This window comes from Nerophis ophidion, linkage group LG29 (genome assembly GCF_033978795.1).
Source record: "Nerophis ophidion isolate RoL-2023_Sa linkage group LG29, RoL_Noph_v1.0, whole genome shotgun sequence".
Classification (NCBI taxonomy): domain Eukaryota; kingdom Metazoa; phylum Chordata; class Actinopteri; order Syngnathiformes; family Syngnathidae; genus Nerophis; species Nerophis ophidion.
Window position 1 is genome coordinate 17,407,548 of NC_084639.1, and position 24,156 is coordinate 17,431,703.

A 24,156-nucleotide genomic window follows, 5' to 3' on the forward strand; every position below is an offset into this window, starting at 1 on the left:
AAGACTGTATATAATCAACATTGATGCTGGATTTAAGACTGTATATAATCAACATTGATGGTGGATTTAAGACTGTATATAATCAACATTGATGCTGGATTTAAGACTGTATATAATCAACATTGATGCTGGATTTAAGACTGTATATAATCAACATTGATGCTGGATTTAAGACTGTATATAATCAACATTGATGCTGGATTTAAGACTGTATATAATCAACATTGATGCTGGATTTAAGACTGTATATAATCAACATTGATGTTGGATTTAAGACTGTATATAATCATCATTGATGCTGGATTTAAGACTGTATATAATCAACATTGATGCTGGATTTAAGACTGTATATAATCATCATTGATGCTGGATTTAAGACTGTGTATAATCAACATTGATGCTGGATTTAAGACTGTATATAATCAACATTGATGTTGGATTTAAGACTGTATATAATCAACATTGATGTTGGATTTAAGACTGTATATAATCAACATTGATGCTGGATTTAAGACTGTATATAATCAACATTGATGCTGGATTTAAGACTGTATATAATCAACATTGATGCTGGATTTAAGACTGTATATAATCAACATTGATGCTGGATTTAAGACTGTATATAATCAACATTGATGCTGGATTTAAGACTGTATATAATCAACATTGATGGTGGATTTAAGACTGTATATAATCAACATTGATGCTGGATTTAAGACTGTATATAATCAACATTGATGCTGGATTTAAGACTGTGTATAATCAACATTGATGCTGGATTTAAGACTGTATATAATCAACATTGATGTTGGATTTAAGACTGTATATAATCAACATTGATGCTGGATTTAAGACTGTATATAATCAACATTGATGTTGGATTTAGACTGTATATAATCAACATTGATGCTGGATTTAAGACTGTATATAATCAACATTGATGCTGGATTTAAGACTGTATATAATCAACATTGATGGTGGATTTAAGACTGTATATAATCAACATTGATGCTGGATTTGAGACTGTATATAATCAACATTGATGCTGGATTTAAGACTGTGTATAATCAACATTGATGCTGGATTTAAGACTGTATATAATCAACATTGATGTTGGATTTAAGACTGTATATAATCAACATTGATGCTGGATTTAAGACTGTATATAATCAACATTGATGTTGGATTTAGACTGTATATAATCAACATTGATGCTGGATTTAAGACTGTATATAATCAACATTGATGCTGGATTTAAGACTGTATATAATCAACATTGATGCTGGATTTAAGACTGTATATAATCAACATTGATGCTGGATTTAAGACTGTATATAATCAACATTGATGCTGGATTTAAGACTGTATATAATCAACATTGATGCTGGATTTAAGACTGTATATAATCAACATTGATGCTGGATTTAAGACTGTATATAGTCAACATTGATGCTGGATTTAAGACTGTATATAATCAACATTGATGCTGGATTTAAGACTGTATATAATCAACATTGATGGTGGATTTAAGACTGTATATAATCAACATTGATGCTGGATTTAAGACTGTATATAATCAACATTGATGCTGGATTTAAGACTGTATATAATCAACATTGATGCTGGATTTAAGACTGTATATAATCAACATTGATGCTGGATTTAAGACTGTGTATAATCAACATTGATGCTGGATTTAAGACTGTGTATAATCAACATTGATGCTGGATTTAAGACTGTATATAATCAACATTGATGCTGGATTCAAGACTGTATATAATCAACATTGATGGTGGATTTAAGACTGTATATAATCAACATTGATGCTGGATTTAAGACTGTATATAATCAACATTGATGCTGGATTTAAGACTGTGTATAATCAACATTGATGCTGGATTTAAGACTGTATATAATCAACATTGATGTTGGATTTAAGACTGTATATAATCAACATTGATGCTGGATTTAAGACTGTATATAATCAACATTGATGTTGGATTTAGACTGTATATAATCAACATTGATGCTGGATTTAAGACTGTATATAATCAACATTGATGCTGGATTTAAGACTGTATATAATCAACATTGATGGTGGATTTAAGACTGTATATAATCAACATTGATGCTGGATTTAAGACTGTATATAATCAACATTGATGCTGGATTTAAGACTGTGTATAATCAACATTGATGCTGGATTTAAGACTGTATATAATCAACATTGATGTTGGATTTAAGACTGTATATAATCAACATTGATGCTGGATTTAAGACTGTATATAATCAACATTGATGTTGGATTTAGACTGTATATAATCAACATTGATGCTGGATTTAAGACTGTATATAATCAACATTGATGCTGGATTTAAGACTGTATATAATCAACATTGATGCTGGATTTAAGACTGTATATAATCAACATTGATGCTGGATTTAAGACTGTATATAATCAACATTGATGCTGGATTTAAGACTGTATATAATCAACATTGATGCTGGATTTAAGACTGTATATAATCAACATTGATGCTGGATTTAAGACTGTATATAGTCAACATTGATGCTGGATTTAAGACTGTATATAATCAACATTGATGCTGGATTTAAGACTGTATATAATCAACATTGATGCTGGATTTAAGACTGTATATAATCAACATTGATGCTGGATTTAAGACTGTATATAATCAACATTGATGCTGGATTTAAGACTGTGTATAATCAACATTGATGCTGGATTTAAGACTGTGTATAATCAACATTGATGCTGGATTTAAGACTGTGTCTAATCAACATTGATGCTGGATTTAAGACTGTATATAATAAACATTGATGTTGGATTTAAGACTGTATATAATCAACATTGATGCTGGATTTAAGACTGTATATAATCAACATTGATGCTGGATTTAAGACTGTATATAATCAACATTGATGCTGGATTTAAGACTGTGTATAATCAACATTGATGCTGGATTTAAGACTGTGTATAATCAACATTGATGCTGGATTTAAGACTGTATATAATCAACATTGATGCTGGATTTAAGACTGTATATAATAAACATTGATGGTGGATTTAAGACTGTATATAATCAACATTGATGCTGGATTTAAGACTGTATATAATCAACATTGATGCTGGATTTAAGACTGTATATAATCAACATTGATGGTGAATTTAAGACTGTATATAATCAACATTGATGCTGGATTTAAGACTGTATATAATCAACATTGATGCTGGATTTAAGACTGTGTATAATCAACATTGATGCTGGATTTAAGACTGTATATAATCAACATTGATGCTGGATTTAAGACTGTATATAATCAACATTGATGCTGGATTTAAGACTGTATATAATCAACATTGATGCTGGATTTAAGACTGTATATAATCAACATTGATGTTGGATTTAGACTGTATATAATCAACATTGATGGTGGATTTAAGACTGTATATAATCAACATTGATGCTGGATTTAAGACTGTATATAATCAACATTGATGGTGGATTTAAGACTGTATATAATCAACATTGATGCTGGATTTAAGACTATGTATAATCAACATTGATGCTGGATTTAAGACTGTGTATAATCAACATTGATGCTGGATTTAAGACTGTATATAATCAACATTGATGTTGGATTTAAGACTGTATATAATCAACATTGATGCTGGATTTAAGACTGTATATAATCAACATTGATGTTGGATTTAAGACTGTATATAATCAACATTGATGCTGGATTTAAGACTGTATATAATCAACATTGATGCTGGATTTAAGACTGTATATAATCAACATTGATGCTGGATTTAAGACTGTGTATAATCAACATTGATGCTGGATTTAAGACTGTATATAATCAACATTGATGCTGGATTTAAGACTGTGTATAATCAACATTGATGCTGGATTTAAGACTGTGTATAATCAACATTGATGCTGGATTTAAGACTGTATATAATCAACATTGATGCTGGATTTAAGACTGTGTATAATCAACATTGATGCTGGATTTAAGACTGTATATAATCAACATTGATGCTGGATTTAAGACTGTATATAATAAACATTGATGGTGGATTTAAGACTGTATATAATCAACATTGATGCTGGATTTAAGACTGTATATAATCAACATTGATGCTGGATTTAAGACTGTATATAATCAACATTGATGGTGAATTTAAGACTGTATATAATCAACATTGATGCTGGATTTAAGACTGTATATAATCAACATTGATGCTGGATTTAAGACTGTGTATAATCAACATTGATGCTGGATTTAAGACTGTATATAATCAACATTGATGCTGGATTTAAGACTGTATATAATCAACATTGATGTTGGATTTAGACTGTATATAATCAACATTGATGCTGGATTTAAGACTGTATATAATCAACATTGATGCTGGATTTAAGACTGTATATAATCAACATTGATGGTGGATTTAAGACTGTATATAATCAACATTGATGCTGGATTTAAGACTATGTATAATCAACATTGATGCTGGATTTAAGACTGTGTATAATCAACATTGATGCTGGATTTAAGACTGTATATAATCAACATTGATGTTGGATTTAAGACTGTATATAATCAACATTGATGCTGGATTTAAGACTGTATATAATCAACATTGATGTTGGATTTAGACTGTATATAATCAACATTGATGCTGGATTTAAGACTGTATATAATCAACATTGATGCTGGATTTAAGACTGTATATAATCAACATTGATGCTGGATTTAAGACTGTATATAATCAACATTGATGCTGGATTTAAGACTGTATATAATCAACATTGATGCTGGATTTAAGACTGTATATAATCAACATTGATGCTGGATTTAAGACTGTATATAATCAACATTGATGCTGGATTTAAGACTGTATATAGTCAACATTGATGCTGGATTTAAGACTGTATATAATCAACATTGATGGTGGATTTAAGACTGTATATAATCAACATTGATGGTGGATTTAAGACTGTATATAATCAACATTGATGGTGGATTTAAGACTGTATATAATCAACATTGATGCTGGATTTAAGACTGTATATAATCAACATTGATGCTGGATTTAAGACTGTATATAATCAACATTGATGCTGGATTTAAGACTGTATATAATCAACATTGATGCTGGATTTAAGACTGTATATAATCAACATTGATGCTGGATTTAAGACTGTATATAATCAACATTGATGCTGGATTTAAGACTGTATATAATCAACATTGATGCTGGATTTAAGACTGTATATAATCAACATTGATGCTGGATTTAAGACTGTATATAATCAACATTGATGCTGGATTTAAGACTGTATATAATCAACATTGATGCTGGATTTAAGACTGTATATAATCAACATTGATGCTGGATTTAAGACTGTATATAATCAACATTGATGCTGGATTTAAGACTGTATATAATCAACATTGATGCTGGATTTAAGACTGTATATAATCAACATTGATGCTGGATTTAAGACTGTATATAATCAGCATTGATGCTGGATTTAAGACTGTATATAATCGACATTGATGCTGGATTTAAGACTGTATATAATCAACATTGATGCTGGATTTAAGACTGTATATAATCAACATTGATGCTGGATTTAAGACTGTATATAATCGACATTGATGCTGGATTTAAGACTGTATATAATCATCATTGATGCTGGATTTAAGACTGTATATAATCAACATTGATGCTGGATTTAAGACTGTATATAATCGACATTGATGCTGGATTTAAGACTGTATATAATCAACATTGATGGTTTAGGGAGTGTGGCCCGGTGGAAGGAGGAGGGCAAGGTAGCCGTGTGGCTCCAGGTCCCCATCGCCCTCAGCCGCTGTGCCGCCGCCGCCGCCGCCCACGGCTTCGTCTTCCACCACGCCCGCGAGCGCCACGCCGTCTTGGCACTATGGGTGGGGGCAGGGCCGAGCAGACTGCCGGGCTTCGCTACACACCAAGTTGGAGTCGCAGGTAGGAGCCCGGAAACACCTCTACCCGCATGGTAGACCTAAGTATTCGTTAAAAACCACGCAGAGGGGAGATTTTAGCCACTGTATCATTACACCCAGTTTGAACAGTAACACTGTGTTTGCATTGAGGAGAATAAAATGTTGCTCTTTAATCAAGGGAGTGAACGTTTAAAGGCCGACTGAAAGCCAGTCTGATAGTTTATATATCAATGATGAAATATTGTATCACACATGGTATCACACATGTAAACGAGATGCACAAGTGCTTGTACCGCAGATGATATCACACACACGTAAACAAGGTGCAGAAGTACTTGTATCACACAAACACTCTGCAGGACTGCTCGTATCGCACATGATATCACACACAAGTAAACACTCTGCAAGACTGCTTGTATCACACATGATATCACATGTAAACAAGCTGCGGAAGTGCTTGTATCACACATGATATCACCCGCATGTAAACACGCACCATCACTGCTTGTATCGCACATGATATCACACATGTAAACACGCTGTAGGACTGCTTGTACAGCACATGATATCACACACATGTAAACACTGCAGGACTGCTTGTATCACACATGTAAACAAGATGTGCAAGTGCTTGTACCGCACATGATATCACACACAAGTAAACATGCTGCAGCAGTGTTTGTATCGCACATGATATCACACACATGTAAACACGCAGCAAGACTGCTTGTACCACACATGATATCACACACATGTAAACACGCTGCAGGACTGCTTGTATCACACATGTAAACTAATTGCGGAAGTGCTTGTATCGCACATGATATCACACACACTGCAGGACAGCTTGTATCGCACATGATATCACACACATGTAAACAAGCTTCAGAAGTGCTTGTATCACACATGATATCACACACATGTAAGCACGCTGCAGCACTGCTTGTACCGCACATGATATCACACACAAGTAAACACGCTGCAGGACTGCTTGTATTGCACATGATATCACACACATGTAAACAAGCTTCAGAAGTGCTTGTATCACACATGATATCACACACATGTAAGCACGCTGCAGCACTGCTTGTACCGCACATGATATCACACACAAGTAAACACGCTGCAGGACTGCTTGTATTGCACATGATATCACACACATGTAAAAACTGGAGGATTGCTTGTATCATACAAGATATCACACATGTAAACAAGCTGCGGAAATGCTTGTATCGCACATGATATCACACACATGTAAACACTCTGCAGGACTGCTTGTATCGCATATGATATCACACACGTAAACAAGCTGCAGAAATGCTTGTATCACACATGTAAACAAGATGTGCAAGTGCTTGTACCGCACATGATATCACACACAAGTAAATACGCTGCAGCACTGCTTGTATCGCACATCTAAACACGCTGCAGGACTGCTTGTACCGCACATGATATCACACACAAGTAAAGCTGCTGCACAACTGCTTGTATCGCACATGATATCACACACATGTAAACACTGCACGACTGCTTGTATTGCATGTGATATCACACACCTAAACAAGCTGCAGAAGTGCTTGTATCACACAAGTAAACACTCTGCAGGACTGCTTGTATTGCACATGATATCACACACATGCAAACGCTCTGCATAACAGCTTGTATCATACGTGATATCACACACGTAAACAAGCTGCAGAAGTGCTTGTATCACACATGGTATCACACATGTAAACACTCTCCAAGTCAGCTTGTATCGCACATGATATCACACACACAAGTAAACAAGCTGATGAATACTTCCAAGATGTCTGCTCTACTCATCCCTCTTGTTGTTGTCGTCGTCAAGGTGCCGTGGTTGACGAGTCCAACGGGAAAGTCCTGGTGGTGCAAGACAGGAACAAGGTGAGTGCTGCTCTGCCACAGGTGACTTATTACAGGTGTAGTCCTGCACAGTCCCACCTGGTCACCATTTATGTTTACACTTGACGACGAATAAGAAGATCTCAGAGCACTTTTGTCCCCAAGTAACGAGCGTCTAATGTTTCACGCCAAGGAGGAAAGCCAGTGGCCCTCGAACCAAGATGTTTACTAAAAGTATGAACGGGGTTTTTATACCTGTTGTTCATACAAAAATCCGGAGGCGAACTACCGGCAGAAAAGGTTAAAAAGTTGAAAGTTGGGAATAGTTAAAAAAAAGTTCCATAAAATAGTTCAAAGAGAGTCCCATAAAATTGTTCAAAGACAGTCCCATAAAATTGTTCAAAGAGAGTCCCATAAAATAGTTCAAAGAGAGTCCCATAAAATAGTTCAAATAGAGTCCCATAAAATTGTTCAAAGAGAGTCCCATAAAATTGTTCAAAGAGAGTCCCATAAAATTGTTCTAAGAGAGTTCCATAAAATAGTTAAAAAAAGTTCCATAAAATTGTTCAAAGAGAGTCCCATAAAATTGTTCAGAGAGTCCCATAAAATTGTTCTAAGAGAGTCCCATAAAATTGTTCAAAGAGAGTCTGTTCTAAGAGAGTCCCATAAAATAGTTCAAATAGAGTCCCATAAAATTGTTCTAAGAGAGTCCCATAAAATTGTTCAAAGAGAGTCCCATAAAATTGTTCAGAGAGTCCCATAAAATTGTTCTAAGAGAGTCCCATAAAATTGTTCAAAGAGAGTCTGTTCTAAGAGAGTCCCATAAAATAGTTCAAATAGAGTCCCATAAAATTGTTCTAAGAGAGTCCCATAAAATTGTTCTAAGAGTCCCATAAAATTGTTCTAAGAGAGTCCCATAAAATTGTTCAAAGAGAGTCTGTTCTAAGAGAGTCCCATAAAATAGTTCAAATAGAGTCCCATAAAATTGTTCAAAGAGAGTCCCATAAAATTGTTCAAAGAGAGTCCCATAAAATTGTTCTAAGAGTCCCATAAAATTGTTCAAAGAGAGTCCCTAAAATAGTTCAAAGAGTCCCATAAAATTGTTCAAATAGAGTCCCATAAAATTGTTCAAAGAGAGTCCCATAAAATTGTTCAAAGAGAGTCCCATAAAATAGTTCAAAGAGTCCCATAAAATTGTTCAAAGAGAGTCCCATAAAATAGTTCAAAGAGAGTCCCATAAAATAGTTCAAAGAGTCCCATAAAATTGTTCCAAGAGAGTCCCATAAATTGTTCAAATAGAGTCCCATAAAATTGTTGTAAGAGAGTCCCATAAAATCGTTGTAAGAGAGTCCCATAAAATTGTTCTAAGAGAGTCCCATAAAATTGTTCTAAGAGAGTCCCATAAAATAGTTCAAAAAAAGTTCCATAAAATAGTTCAAAAAAGTTCCATAAAATTGTTCAGAGAGTCCCATAAAAATGTTCTAAGAGGGTCCCAAAAAATTGTTCTAAGAGAGTTCCATAAAATAGTTAAAAAAAGTTCCATAAAATTGTTCAAAGAGAGTCCCATAAAATTGTTCTAAGAGAGTCCCATAAAATAGTTCAAAGAGTTCCATAAAATAGTTCAAAGAGAGTCCCATAAAATTGTTCTAAGAGAGTTCCATAAAATAGTTCAAAAAAGTCCCATAAAATTGTTCTGAGTCCCATAAAATAGTTCAAAGAGAGTCCCATAAAATTGTTCTAAGAGAGTCCCATAAAATTGTTCAAAGAGAGTCCCATAAAATTGTTCAAAGAGAGTCCCATAAAATTGTTCTAAGAGAGTCCCATAAAATTGTTCTAAGAGAGTCCCATAAAATTGTTCTAAGAGAGTTCCATAAAATAGTTCAAAAAAGTCCCATAAAATTGTTCTGAGAGTCCCATAAAATAGTTCAAAGAGAGTCCCATAAAATAGTTCAAAGAGAGTCCCATAAAATAGTTCAAAGAGAGTCCCATAAAATTGTTCTAAGAGAGTCCCATAAAATTTTTCAAAGAGAGTTCCATAAAATAGTGCTTGGCGGTAGGAATGGTGTTCCTGGGATTAAAAGCCTCACCATTTCTCCTCCAAACATTTTTGCCTTTTTTTTGTCCCCTTGTTTCTAAAATGTCAACCTTCTCGTGCAGACGATGAACGCCTGGAAGTTTCCCGGCGGTTTGTCCGATCCAGGGGAGAACATCGGTGAGTCCGTTAGCGAGAAGCTAATGCAGTGCTTGCTATCATGCTCATATTTTAACATCCTGCGGCACAATCGTTAGCGTTTTAATATTAGCATGTTAGCTATTTTTTGTAAGTGTGCACCAAATATCTTCTTAATTGACAAATGCTACCTGTTAGCCTGCTAACGTTAGTAGGCTAGCCTTTTTTTTTAGCTAATTTTTATACACCCGAGTCATATTTTGGTGCTCGATATATGCTTTTAATTTTGCTAATTTTTTTCAAGTGTGAACCAAATATTTTTAATTGACAAATGCTACCTGTCAGCCTGCTAAGTTAGTAGACTAGCCTTTTTTTTTAGCTAATGTTATACACCCGAGTCATATTTTGGTGCTTGATATAAGCTTTTTTTTTTTTGGCTAATTTTGCAAGTGTACAACTTAGCGTCAAATATTTTCTTAATTGAAAAATTCTACCTGTTAGCCTGTTAACGTTAGTAGGCTAGCTTTTTTTCAGCTAATTTTATACACCTGAGTCATATTTTGGTGCTCGATATATGCTTTTTTTTTGGTGCTAATTTTGCAAGTGTACACCTTAGCGTCAAATGTTTTCTTAATTGACAAATGCTAACTGTTAGCCTGCTAACGTTAGTAGGCTAGCCTTTTTTTTTAGCTAATTTTTATACACCCGAGTCATATTATGGTGCTCGATATATGCTTTTAATTTTGCAAATTTTTTTCAAGTGTGAACCAAATATTTTTAATTGACAAATGCTACCTGTTAGCCTGCTAAGTTAGTAGACTAGCCTTTTTTTTTAGCTAATTTTATACACCCGAGTCATATTTTGGTGCTTGATATATGCTTTTTTTTTTTTGGCTAATTTTGCAAGTGTACAACTTAGCGTCAAATATTTTCTTAATTGAAAAATTCTACCTGTTAGCCTGTTAACGTTAGTAGGCTAGCTTTTTTTTCAGCTAATTTTATACACCTGAGTCATATTTTGGTGCTCGATATATGCTTTTTTTTGTGCTAATTTTGCAAGTGTACACCTTAGCGTCAAATGTTTTCTTAATTGACAAATGCTAACTGTTAGCCTGTTAATGTTAGTAGGCTAGCTTTTTTCCAGCTAATTTTATACACCTGAGTCATATTTTGGTGCTTGATATATGCTTTTTTTTGCTAATTTTGCAAGCGTACACCTTGGCGTCAAATATTTTCTTAATTAACAAATGCTAACTATTAGCATGCTTACTACATTAGTAGGCTAGGTTTTTTGGGGCTAATTTTATACACCAAAGTCACATTTTGGTACTTGATATACTTTTTTTAAGCAAATCTTTCAGGTATTGTCTTACTTGACAATGCTACCTGCTTGCATGCTAATGTTAATAGGCTAGCCCTTTTTAGCTAATTTTTAGGTACACACCAGAGTCAAATTTTGGGTGCTCGAAGTATGCTTTTTTTTGGTGAAAATGTTGCAAGTGTACGCCATGGCTTCAAATATTTTGTTACTTGACAAATGCTACCTGGGAAAAAAACTGTTGAAGTTAACATGCTAATGTTGGCATGCCCAAAAATTATTTTTTTCAAAAATACATTGCATAGTAATGTATTTTGGTGCTTGAATCATGCTACAGTTAGCATTTTAGCATGTTAACTTTCGCATTTATAACAACGTTTACATTTCAACGTCAAATATTCTGTTATTTGACAAACGCTACCTGCTAATATAAACAATAAAAAAAGGTCAAATGCTAAAGTTAGCATGTTAACTTTTTCAACTAATTTTTCAAGGTATACACAGCATGTTAACTTTAGCACACTAGCTTTTTTTTAAAGCAAATTTTACATGTCTGCACCTCCGCGTCAAATATTTTGTTGCTTGACAAACGCTACCTGCTAAAAGTTAGCTTGCTAATGTTAGCATGACAACTTTCTCAACCAATTTTTCCAGGTAAACATTGCAGAGTAATTTATTTTTTATAGTTTTGCTTTTGATACAGTTAGTATTTTAGCACGTTAACTTTAGCTTTCAGCATGTTAACTTGAGCTTTTTTAAGCTAATTTTAAAGTGTCTACCTGCTAAAAATGTGATTGTAAAAAAAGTTAGCATGCTATCACTAACCTGCAAACTTTTTAAACACATTTTTTCACGTATACATCGCAAAGTGATATTTGGGTACTTGACTCATGCTACAGTTAGCATTTTAGCATGTTAACTTTTGCATGCTAGCTTTTATAACAACGTTTACATTTCAACATCAAATGCTTTGTTACTTGACAAATGCTACCTACAAAAAAAATGTTGAAGTTAACATGCTAATGTTGGCATGCAAAAAAAATTTTTTTTTCAAAAATACATTGCATAGTATCGTTTTTTGGTGCTTAACTCATGCTAGAGTTAGCATTTTGGCATGTTAACTTTTGCATGCTAGCTTTTATAACAAAGTTTACATTTCAACGTCAAATATTTTGTTACTTGACAAATGTTACATGCTAAAAAAAAAAAGTAAAATAGGTCAAATGCTAATGTTAGCATGTTAACTTTTTAAACTCATTTTTCCAGATGTACATCGCAGAGTAATATATTTTGATATTTAACTTTTGCTACGGTTAGTATTTTAGCATGCTAGCTCTTCTAAGCTAATTTTACAGGTATACTTTTTCAGCGTCAAATGCTGCGTGCTAAAATGTTTTTAAAAAGTTGGCACGCTAATGTTAACAAGCTAACTTTTTAAACACATTTTTTTCAGGTGTAAGTTGCAGAATAATATATATTTTGGTACTTGACTCATGTTACAGTTTGTATTTTAGCATTTTTTAAAGCTAATTTTACAGGCATACATTTCAGTATCAAATGCTACCTGTTAACAATTTATGAAAAACAAAAAAAATTAATTATTCAGGTAAACATTGTAGAGTAAAATATTTTGGTACTTGATTCATGCCATAGTTGGTATTTTAACATGCTAACTTCTTTAGCTAATTTTACCAGTAAACATTTTAGTGTCAAACGCTACATGCTATAAATGTGTTTTAAAAAAAAAGTTAGCATTCTAAATTTTTTACAACTTTTTTTCAGGTATACATTGCAGAGTAATATTTTGGTATTTAATTCATGCTACAGTTTGTATTTTAGCATGCTAGCTTTTTTAGCTAATTTTACAGGTATACTTTTCAGGGTGAAACGCTACATGCTGTAAATGTGTTTTACAGCAATGTAAGTTAGCATTCTAAATGTTGAATACATTTTTTCAGGTGTACATTGCAGAGTAATATTTTGGTATTTAATTCCAGCTACAGTTGGTATTTTAGCATGCTAGCTTTTTTAGCTAATTCTACAGGTATACTTTTCAGGGTGAAACGCTACTTTTAACATGCTAACTTTTAAGAAGATTTTCAGGTATACATGGAAAGGTATTATATTTTGGTGCTTCATTCATGCTGCAGTTGGTATTTTAGCTTGCTAACATTAGCATGCCAGCTTTTTTTTTAGCTAATTTTACAGGTATACTTTTCAGAGTGAAACGCTACCTGCTATAAATGTGTTTTAAAAATTGTTAGCATGCTAACTTTTAAGAATTTTCTTCAGGTATACATGGAAGGGTATTATATTTTGGTGCTTGATTCATGCTGCAGTTGGTATTTTAGCATGCTAGCTTTTTTTTAGCTAATTCTACATGTATACTTTTCAGGATGAAACGCTACCTGCTATAAATTTGTTTTACAGCATTCTAAGTTAGCATTCAAACTTTTTAATACCTTTTTTTGGGTATACATTGCAGAGTAATGTGTTTGTACTTAATTCATGCTACAGTTGGTATTTTAGCATACTAGCTTTTGTAGCTAATTTTACAGTTAAACATCTTAGTGTCAAACGCTACATGCTATAAATGTGTTTTAAAAACGTTAGCATTCCACATTTTTAGTACATTTCTTCAGGTATACGTTGCAGAGTAATATTTTGGTATTTAATTCCTGCTACAGTTGGTATTTTAGCATGCTAGCTTTTTTAGCTAATTCTACAGGTATACTTTTCTGGGTGAAACGCTACCTGCTATAAATGTGTTTTAAAAATTGTTAGCATACTAACTTTTAAGAATTTTTTTCAGGTATACATGGAAGGGTATTATATTTTGGTGCTTGATTCGTGCTGCAGTTTGTATTTTAGCATGCTAGCTGTTTTAGCTAATTCTACAGTTATACTTTTCAGGGTGAAACACTACCTGCTAAAAGTGTGTAAAAATAGTTAGCATGCTAACTTTTAAGAATTTTCTTCAGGTATACATGGAAGGGTATTATATTTTGGTGCTTGATTCATGCTACAGTTGGTATTTTAGCATGCTAGCTTTTTTAGCTAATTCTACAGGTATACTTTTCAGGGTGAAACGCTACCGGCTATAAATGTTTTAAAAAATGTTAGCATGCTAACTTTTAAGACGTTTTTCAGGTATACATGGAAGGGTATTATATTTTGGTGCTTGATTCATCCTGCAGTTGGTATTTTAGCATGCTAACATTAGCATGCCAGCTTTTTTTTTTAGCTAATTCTACAGGTATACTTTTCTGGGTGAAACGCTACCTGCTATAAATGTGTTTTAAAAATTGTTAGCATGCTAACTTTTAAGAATTTTTTTCAGGTATACATGGAAGGGTATTATATTTTGGTGCTTGATTAGTGCTGCAGTTTGTATTTTAGCATGCTAGCTGTTTTAGCTAATTCTACAGTTATACTTTTCAGGGTGAAACACTACCTGCTAAAAGTGTGTAAAAATAGTTAGCATGCTAACTTTTAAGAATTTTCTTCAGGTATACATGGAAGGGTATTATATTTTGGTGCTTGATTCATGCTACAGTTGGTATTTTAGCATGCTAGCTTTTTTAGCTAATTCTACAGGTATACTTTTCAGGGTGAAACGCTACCGGCTATAAATTTTTTTAAAAATGTTAGCATGCTAACTTTTAAGACGTTTTTCAGGTATACATGGAAGGGTATTATATTTTGGTGCTTGATTCATCCTGCAGTTGGTATTTTAGCATGCTAACATTAGCATGCCACCTTTTTTTTTTAGCTAATTTTACAGGTATACTTTTCAGGGTGAAACGCTACATGCTATAAATGTGTTTTAAAAACTGTTAGCATGCTAACTTTTAAGAATTTTCTTCATGTATACATGGAAGGGTATTATATTTTGGTGCTTGATTCATGCTGCAGTTGGTATTTTAGCATGCTAGCTTTTTTAGCTAATTCTACGGGTATACTTTTCAGGGTGAAACGCTACCAGCTAAAAGTGTGTAAAAATAGTTAGCATGCTAACTTTTAAGAATTTTTTTCAGGTATACATCGAAGGGTATTATATTTTGGTGCTTGATTCATGCTACAGTTGGTATTTTAGCATGCTAGCTTTTTTAGCTAATTCTACGGGTATACTTTTCAGGGTGAAACGCTACCTGCTATGAATGTGTTTTACAGCATTCTAAGTTAGCATTCAAAAACTTTAATACCTTTTTTTGGGTATACATTGCAGAGTAATGTGTTTGTACTTAATTCGTGCTGCAGTTGGTATTTTAGCATGCTAACATTAGCATGCCAGCTTTTTTTTTTAGCTAATTTTACAGGTATACTTTTCAGGGTGAAACGCTACCTGCTATAAATGTGTTTTACAGCGTTTTAAGTTAGCATTCTAAATTTTGAATACATTTTTTCAGGTGTACATTGGAGAGTAATATTTTGGTATTTAATTCCTGCTACAGTTGGTATTTTAGCATGCTAGCTATTTTAGCTAATTCTACAGGTATACTTTTCAGGGTGAAACGCTACCTGCTATAAATGTGTTTTAAAAATAGTTAGCATGCCAACTTTTAAGAATTTTTTTCAGGTATTCATGGAAGGGTATTATATTTTGGTGCTTGATTCATGCTGCAGTTGGTATTTTAGCATGCTAGCTTTTTTTTTAGCTAATTCTACATGTATACTTTTCAGGATGAAACGCTACCTGCTATAAATTTGTTTTACAGCATTCTAAGTTAGCATTCAACATTTTTAATACCTTTTTTTGGGTATACATTGCAGAGTAATGTGTTTGTACTTAATTCATGCTACAGTTGGTATTTTAGCATACTAGCTTTTGTAGCTAATTTTACAGGTAAACATCTTAGTGTCAAACGCTACATGCTATAAATGTGTTTTAAAAACGTTAGCATTCTACATTTTTAGTACATTTCTTCAGGTATACGTTGCAGAGTAATATTTTGGTATTTAATTCCTGCTACAGTTGGTATTTTAGCATGCTAGCTTTTTTAGCTAATTCTACAGGTATACTTTTCTGGGTGAAACGCTACCTGCTATAAATGTGTTTTAAAAATTGTTAGCATGCTAACTTTTAAGAATTTTTTTCAGGTATACATGGAAGGGTATTATATTTTGGTGCTTGATTCATGCTGCAGTTGGTATTTCAGCATGCTAACATTAGCATGCCAGCTTTTTTTTTTTAGCTAATTTTACAGGTATACTTTTCAGGGTGAAACGCTACCTGCTATAAATGTGCTTTACAGCATTTTAAGTTCGCATTCTAAATTTTTAATAAATTTTTTTCAGGTATACATTGCAGAGTAATATTTTGGTATTTAATTCATGCTACAGTTGGTACTTTAGCATGCTACTTTTTAGCTAATATTACATGTATACTTTTCAGGGTGAAACGCTACCTGCTATAAATGTGTTTTAAAAATTGTTAGCATGCTAACTTTTAAGAATTTTTTTGAGGTATACATGGTAGGGTATTATATTTTGGTGCTTGATTCATGCTGCAGTTTGTATTTTAGCATGCTAGCTTTTTTAGCTAATTCTACAGGTATACTTTTCAGAGTGAAACGCTACCTGCTATAAATGTGTTTTAAAAATAGTTAGCATGCTAACTTTTAAGAAGTTTTTTCAGGTATACATGGAAGGGTATTGTATTTTGGTGCTTGATTCATGCTACAGTTGGTATTTTAGCATGCTAGCTTTTTTAGCTAATATTACATGTATACTTTTCAGGGTGAAACGCTACAAGCTATAAATGTGTTTTACAGCATTATAAGTTAGCATTCTGAATTTTGAATACATTTTTTCAGGTATACATTGCAGAGTAATATTTTGGTATTTAATTCATGCTACAGTTGGTAATTTAGCATGCTAGCTATTTTAGCTAATTCTACAGGTATACTTTTCAGGGTGAAACACTACCTGCTAAAAGTGTGTAAAAATAGTTAGCATGCTAACTTTTAAGAATTTTTTTCAGGTATACATCGAAGGGTATTATATTTTGGTGCTTGATTCATGCTACAGTTGGTATTTTAGCATGCTAACTTTTTTTTAGCTAATATTACATATATACTTTTCAGGGTGAAACGCTACCTGCTATAAATGTGTTTTACAGCGTTTTAAGTTAGCATTCTAAATTTTTAATACATTTTTTTCAGGTATACATTGCAGAGTAATATTTTGGTATTTAATACATGCTACAGTTGGTATTTTAGCATGCTAGCTATTTTAGCTAATTCTAGAGGTATAATTTTCAGGGTGAAACGATACCTGCTATAAATGTCTTTTAAAAATAGTTAGCATGCCAACTTTTAAGAATTTTTTTCAGGTATACATTGAAGAGTATTATATTTTGGTGCCTGATTCCTGCTACAGTTTGTATTTTAGCATGCTAGCTTTTTTAGCTAATATTACATGTATACTTTTCAGGGTGAAACGCTACCTGCTATAAATGTGTTTTACAGCGTTTTAAGTTAGCATTCTAAATTTTTAATACATTTTTTTCAGGTATACATTGCAGAGTAATATTTTGATATTTAATTCATGCTGCAGTTGGTATTTTAGCATGCTAGCTTTTTTAGCTAATTCTACAGGTATAATTTTCAGGGTGAAACGCTACCTGCTATAAATGTGTTTTAAAAATAGTTAGCATGCTAACTTTTAAGAATTTTTTTCAGGTATACATGGAAGGGTATTATATTTTGGTGCTTGATTCATGCTGCAGTTGGTATCTTAGCATGCTAACATTAGCATGACAGCTTTTTTTTTAGCTAATTTTACAGGTATACTTTTCAGGGTGAAACACTACCTGTTAAAAGTGTGTAAAAAATAGTTAGCATGCTTACTTTTAAGAATTTTTTTCAGGTATACATCGAAGGGTATTATATTTTGGTGCTTGATTCATGCTGCAGTTGGTATTTTAGCATGCTAGCTTTTTTAGCTAATTGTACAGGTATACTTTTCAGGGTGAAACGCTACCTGCTATAAATGTGTTTTACAGCATTTTAAGTTAGCATTCTAAATTTTTAATACATTTTTTTCAGGTATACATTGCTGAGTAATGTGTTTGTACTTAATTCCTGCTACAGTTGGTATTTTAGCATGCTAGCTTTTTTAGCTAATTCTATAGGTATACTTTTCAGGGTGAAACACTACCTGCTAAAAGTGTGTAAAAATAGTTAGCATGCTAACTTTTAAGAATTTTTTTCAGGTATACATCGAAGGGTATTATATTTTAGTGCTTGATTCATGCTACAGTTGGTATTTTAGCATGCTAGCTTTTTTAGCTAATTCTACAGGTATACTTTTCAGGGTGAAACGCTACATGCTATAAATGTGTTTTACAGCATTCTAAGTTAGCATTCTGAATTTTGAATACATTTTTTCAGGTATACATTGCAGAGTAATATTTTGGTATTTAATTCATGCTACAGTTGGTATTTTAACATGCTAGCTTTTTTAGCTAATTCTACAGGTATACTTTTCAGGGTGAAACACTACCTGCTAAAAGTGTGTAAAAATAGTTAGCATGCTAACTTTTAAGAAATTTTTTCAGGTATACATGGAAGGGTATTATATTTTGGTGCTTGATTCATGCTGCAGTTGGTATTTTAGCATGCTAGCTATTTTAGCTAATTTTACAGGTATACTTTTCAGGGTGAAACACTACCTGCTAAAAGTGTGTAAAAATAGTTAACATGCTAACTTAAGAATTTTTTCAGGTATACATCGAAGGGTATTATATTTTGGTGCTTGATTATTGCTGCAGTTGGTATTTTAGCATGCTAACATTAGCATGCCAGCTTTTTTTGAGCTAATTTTACAGGTATACAACTCAGCGTTGGTATTTTACTAATGCTAACTGTAGAAAATCACTTGTTGGTATGTCAGCCCTTGTTTGTTGTCTGGTCAGCGTGCTAACTGTTAGCATTTTTCTTCGGTTTTGGCTGTTGGGCAATCTCGTAAAATTTCGACATTTTCTGGTTCTTTGAAGAAACCAAATCTGGATTTTGTAGCGGTTTTGAAGGTGAAAAGCACCAAGAAGAGTTGTTAAAAAGTCACCTGTGTTGTGGTCTTTGCAGGCGTGACGGCGGTGCGGGAGGTCTTGGAGGAAACGGGCGTGCGCTCGGAGTTCCGGTCCCTGCTGAGCATCCGGCAGCAGCACCAGCACCCGGGCGCCTTCGGCATGTCTGACATGTACATCATCTGCCGCCTGAGTCCGCTGACCTACAACATCCACTTCTGCACCCAGGAGTGTCTGCGCTGCGAGTGGCTGGACCTGGACCAGCTGGCCCGCACCGCCCAGACCACGGCCATCACGTCCCGCGTGGCCCGGCTGCTGCTTCACGGCCTGGAGCGCGGCTTCCAGCACATCGACCTCGCCGTCGAGGAGCTGCCGGCCGTCTACTCGGGGATGTTCTACCAGCTCTACCACCGACCGCTTCCTCCGTCCCCGGCCTCTTAGTCCGGGACTGGACCCGCTTGTTCTGGCTGGCTGTGCATTCACACTAATGGACATAAATAACTGCTTAGACAACCAGTTGACCTCAGATTTTCTGCCATCCCAACTCAGCGACTCAACAGGAAGTACCAGACTTTAGCAGTGACAAAATCCCAGGGCTCTCTTTGACCCTCGTTCTAACCCTTTGCATTCAAATGTTAACGTTAGCATGCTAGCATTTTACAGGTATACATTTCAGCATCAAATGCTACCTACTCCCCATGAAAAAACTATGAGAAGATGCGTTACCCAGCCCAGAAGAAGCCCGGGACCCTCCTCCGGAGTTAGGTTCAGAGGAAGGGCTCGTCAGCGAGCGCCTAGGGGCCAGGTTGTCCACGTACCAAAATATATTATTCTGCGGTTTTGTACCTGAAAACATTTGTTATAAAAGTTATCATCGCAGAATAATACAGTTGGTATTTTAGCATGCTAGCTTTTTCTTTTTTTAGCTAATTTTGCTACTATACATTTCAGCGTCAAATGCTACCTGCTAAAAATATGTTTAAAAGAAAAAAGTTAGCTTGTTACCTAAAAAAAATGTGTTATAGAAGTTAACAAGCTAACTTTTTTCAAAACTAATTTTTAGCAGGTAGCATTTGATGCTGGAATGTATACCTGTAAAATTAGCTTTAAAAATAAAAGCTAGCATGATAAAATACCAACTGTAGCATGAATCAAACACCAAAATATACTATTCTGCGATGATACTTGAAAAAATTTATATTTAATATTATTATATATAATGGTGTTTGATTCATGCTACAGTTGGTACTTTAGCATTCTAGCTTTTTTAGCTAATGTTACTAGTATACATTTCAGCGTCAAATGCTACCTGCTAAAAATGTTTTTAAGAAAGTTAGCTTGTTAACTTTAATAACATTTGCTTTCAGGTATACAACACAGAATAATACATTTTAGTGCGGAATTCATGCTACAGTTAGTATTTTAGCATGCTAACTTTTTTAGCTAATTTTACAGGTATATATTTCAGCTAAAAACGTGTTTAAAAAAAAGTTAGCCCGTTAACTTTTACAACACATTTTTTCAGGCAACAAGCTTAACTCTTTTTAAAACACATTTTTAATAGGTAGCATTTGACCCTGAAATGTATAATGAGCTAAAGAAAAAAAAACTAGCATGCTAAAATACCAACTGTAGCATGAATCAAGCACCAGAATATATCATTCTGCGGTTTTATACCAGAAAAAATGCATATAAGTCCCTTCTGCTGGTGCTGCTGTTCCAACAAAGCACTGATAAAGTACAGGGCACTGGCCACAATAAAGTGATAAAGTACAGGGCACTGGCCACAATAAAGTGATAAAATACAGGGCACTGGCCACAATAAACTGATAAAGTACAGGGCACTGGCCACAATAAAGTGATAAAGTACAGGGCACTGGCCACAATAAAGTGATAAAGTACAGGGCACTGGCCACAATAAACTGATAAAGTACAGGGCACTGGCCACAATAAAGTGATAAAATACAGGGCACTGGCCACAATAAAGTGATAAAGTACAGGGCACTGGCCACAATAAACTGATAAAGTACAGGGCACTGGCCACAATAAACTGATAAAGTACAGGGCACTGGCCACAATAAAGTGATAAAGTACAGGGCACTGGCCACAATAAAGTGATAAAGTACAGGGCACTGGCCACAATAAAGTGATAAAGTACAGGGCACCGGCCACAATAAAGTGATAAAGTACAGGGCACCGGCCACAATAAAGTGATAAAGTACAGGGCACCGGCCACTATAAAGTGATAAAGTACAGGGCACCGGCCACTATAAAGTGATAAAGTACAGGGCACCGGCCACAATAAAGTGATAAAGTACAGGGCACTGGCCACGATAAAGTGATAAAGTACAGGGCACTGGCCACGATAAAGTGATAAAGTACAGGGCACTGGCCACGATAAAGTGATAAAGTACAGGGCACTGGCCACGATAAAGTGATAAAGTACAGGGCACTGGCCACGATAAAGTGATAAAGTACAGGGCACTGGCCACGATAAAGTGATAAAGTACAGGGCACTGGCCACGATAAACTGATAAAGTACAGGGCACTGGCCACGATAAAGTGATAAAGTACAGGGCACTGGCCACGATAAAGTGATAAAGTACAGGGCACTGGCCACGATAAAGTGATAAAGTACAGAGCACTGGCCACGATAAAGTGATAAAGTACAGGGCACTGGCCACGATAAAGTGATAAAGTACAGGGCACCGGCCACGATAAACTGATAAAGTACAGGGCACTGGCCACGATAAAGTGATAAAGTACAGGGCACTGGCCACGATAAAGTGATAAAGTACAGAGCACTGGCCACGATAAAGTGATAAAGTACAGGGCACTGGCCACGATAAAGTGATAAAGTACAGGGCACTGGCCACGATAAACTGATAAAGTACAGGGCACTGGCCACGATAAAGTGATAAAGTACAGGGCACTGGCCACGATAAAGTGATAAAGTACAGAGCACTGGCCACGATAAAGTGATAAAGTACAGGGCACTGGCCACGATAAAGTGATAAAGTACAGGGCACTGGCCACGATAAACTGATAAAGTACAGGGCACTGGCCACGATAAAGTGATAAAGTACAGGGCACTGGCCACGATAAAGTGATAAAGTACAGGGCACTGGCCACAATAAAGTGATAAAGTACAGGGCACTGGCCACTATAAAGTGATAAAGTACAGGGCACTGGCCACTATAAAGTGATAAAGTACAGGGCACTGGCCACAATAAAGTGATAAAGTACAGGGCACTGGCCACAATAAAGTGATAAAAGATCTCCAACAAACATTAAAGGAGCTCAGCTTCCTTTGAAGTATTCTAAGTACTTTGAAGTATTCTAAGAGTTAATAAAACCTTGAAATGTTTCAATGCCACTTTCTTTTTTAATAGTTAGGTGCTGAAGGTCCAGAGGAAGATTTTGGCTTTGACCTTTTCAGTAGAAGACTGGCAGTCATGGACTTGCAGCAGCTCATGAAGTTTGCTTCTTTTATGAATTTTTTATGGCTCTACTTAAAAGCTACTGGGTCAAAAGTATACGTACAGCAGTGAGGTTCATGGCTGGTGAGGCACTGACTTCATCACAGATCTTATTCACCATTTGATTGGCAGCAGTTAACAGGTTATGTTCAAAAGCACATAGCAGCATTCTTGACACGTACAAACTGCAACACACACAAAAGCACATTTAATAAAAAAAACATAATTATGGTCTTACCTTTACTTATAAATGAAGTCCATGCGCCGCTCCTTCTGATCAAAAGCATGGATAACTTGTTTATGGAAGTCTTCCTTATCTTTCTTCAGTTTTAAGTCTCTCTGTGTCGATGGAGATCTTCCTTTATTACCTCCTGCTTTGATTGAAAGTCCAGTTTAGAAACAGTTTTATTTTAGATATGTTAAAAGTCCAGGGGAGAGGAAAAAACAAACGTTCGCTGCCTCTGCACTTGACTTGCTAACTGTAGCTTGTTGTCACTTCTTCTGCTGCCGAGGAGTCGCAAGAATGATGACTAGCACCCTCTACCTCCAGGAGGCGGGACAACAGGTGCCTCACACAGTGCGTCTTAGCAGCAGTTTTATGATTGGCCAGCACAAGAAATAGGTTACACACATACAGTTGTTGACAAAATACACTCAACATTATGTACCTCATTAAGACACGCCTCCAGGTGATTGATGTCATCAAGACACGCCTCCAGATGATTGATGTCATCAAGACACGCCTCCAGGTGAATTATGTCATCAAGACACACCTCCAGATGATTGATGTCATCAAGACACGCCTCCAGATGATTGATGTCAGTAAGACACGCCTCCAGTTGATTGACGTCATCGACACATGCCTCTTGGTGATTGATGTCATCAAGACACGCCTCCAGGTGATTGCTATTAAGACACGCCTCCAGGTGATTGTTGGATATCATCAAGACACGCCTCCAAATGATTGCTATCAAGACACACCTCCAGATGATTGCTATCAAGACACGCCTCCAGATGATTGTTGCATACCATCAAGACACGCCTCCAAATGATTGCTATGAAGACACGCCTCCAGGTGATTGCTATTAAGAAACGCCTCCTGGTGATTGTTGGATATCATCAAGACACGCCTCCAAATGATTGCTATTAACACACACCTCCAGATGATTGCTATGAAGACACGCCTCCAGATGATTGTTGAATACCATCAAGACACGCCTCCAAATGATTGCTATTAACACACACCTCCAGATGATTGCTATGAAGACACGCCTCC

General features: G+C 35.0%; 1 protein-coding gene across 1 annotated transcript in view; it reads left to right on the forward strand.

Moving 5' to 3' along the window:
- Positions 1-22,768, forward strand: part of nudt6 (nudix (nucleoside diphosphate linked moiety X)-type motif 6) — a 23,920-nt gene extending 1,152 nt beyond the window's left edge. The window contains exons 2-5 of the mRNA XM_061891600.1: positions 5,840-6,043; positions 7,871-7,926; positions 10,042-10,096; positions 19,460-22,768. Of these exons, the coding sequence (XP_061747584.1) occupies positions 5,840-6,043; positions 7,871-7,926; positions 10,042-10,096; positions 19,460-19,842 (698 nt within the window). The 3' untranslated portion in view covers positions 19,843-22,768. The remainder of the gene's footprint in view (positions 1-5,839; positions 6,044-7,870; positions 7,927-10,041; positions 10,097-19,459) is intronic.
- The last annotated feature ends 1,388 nt before the right edge of the window (positions 22,769-24,156 follow it).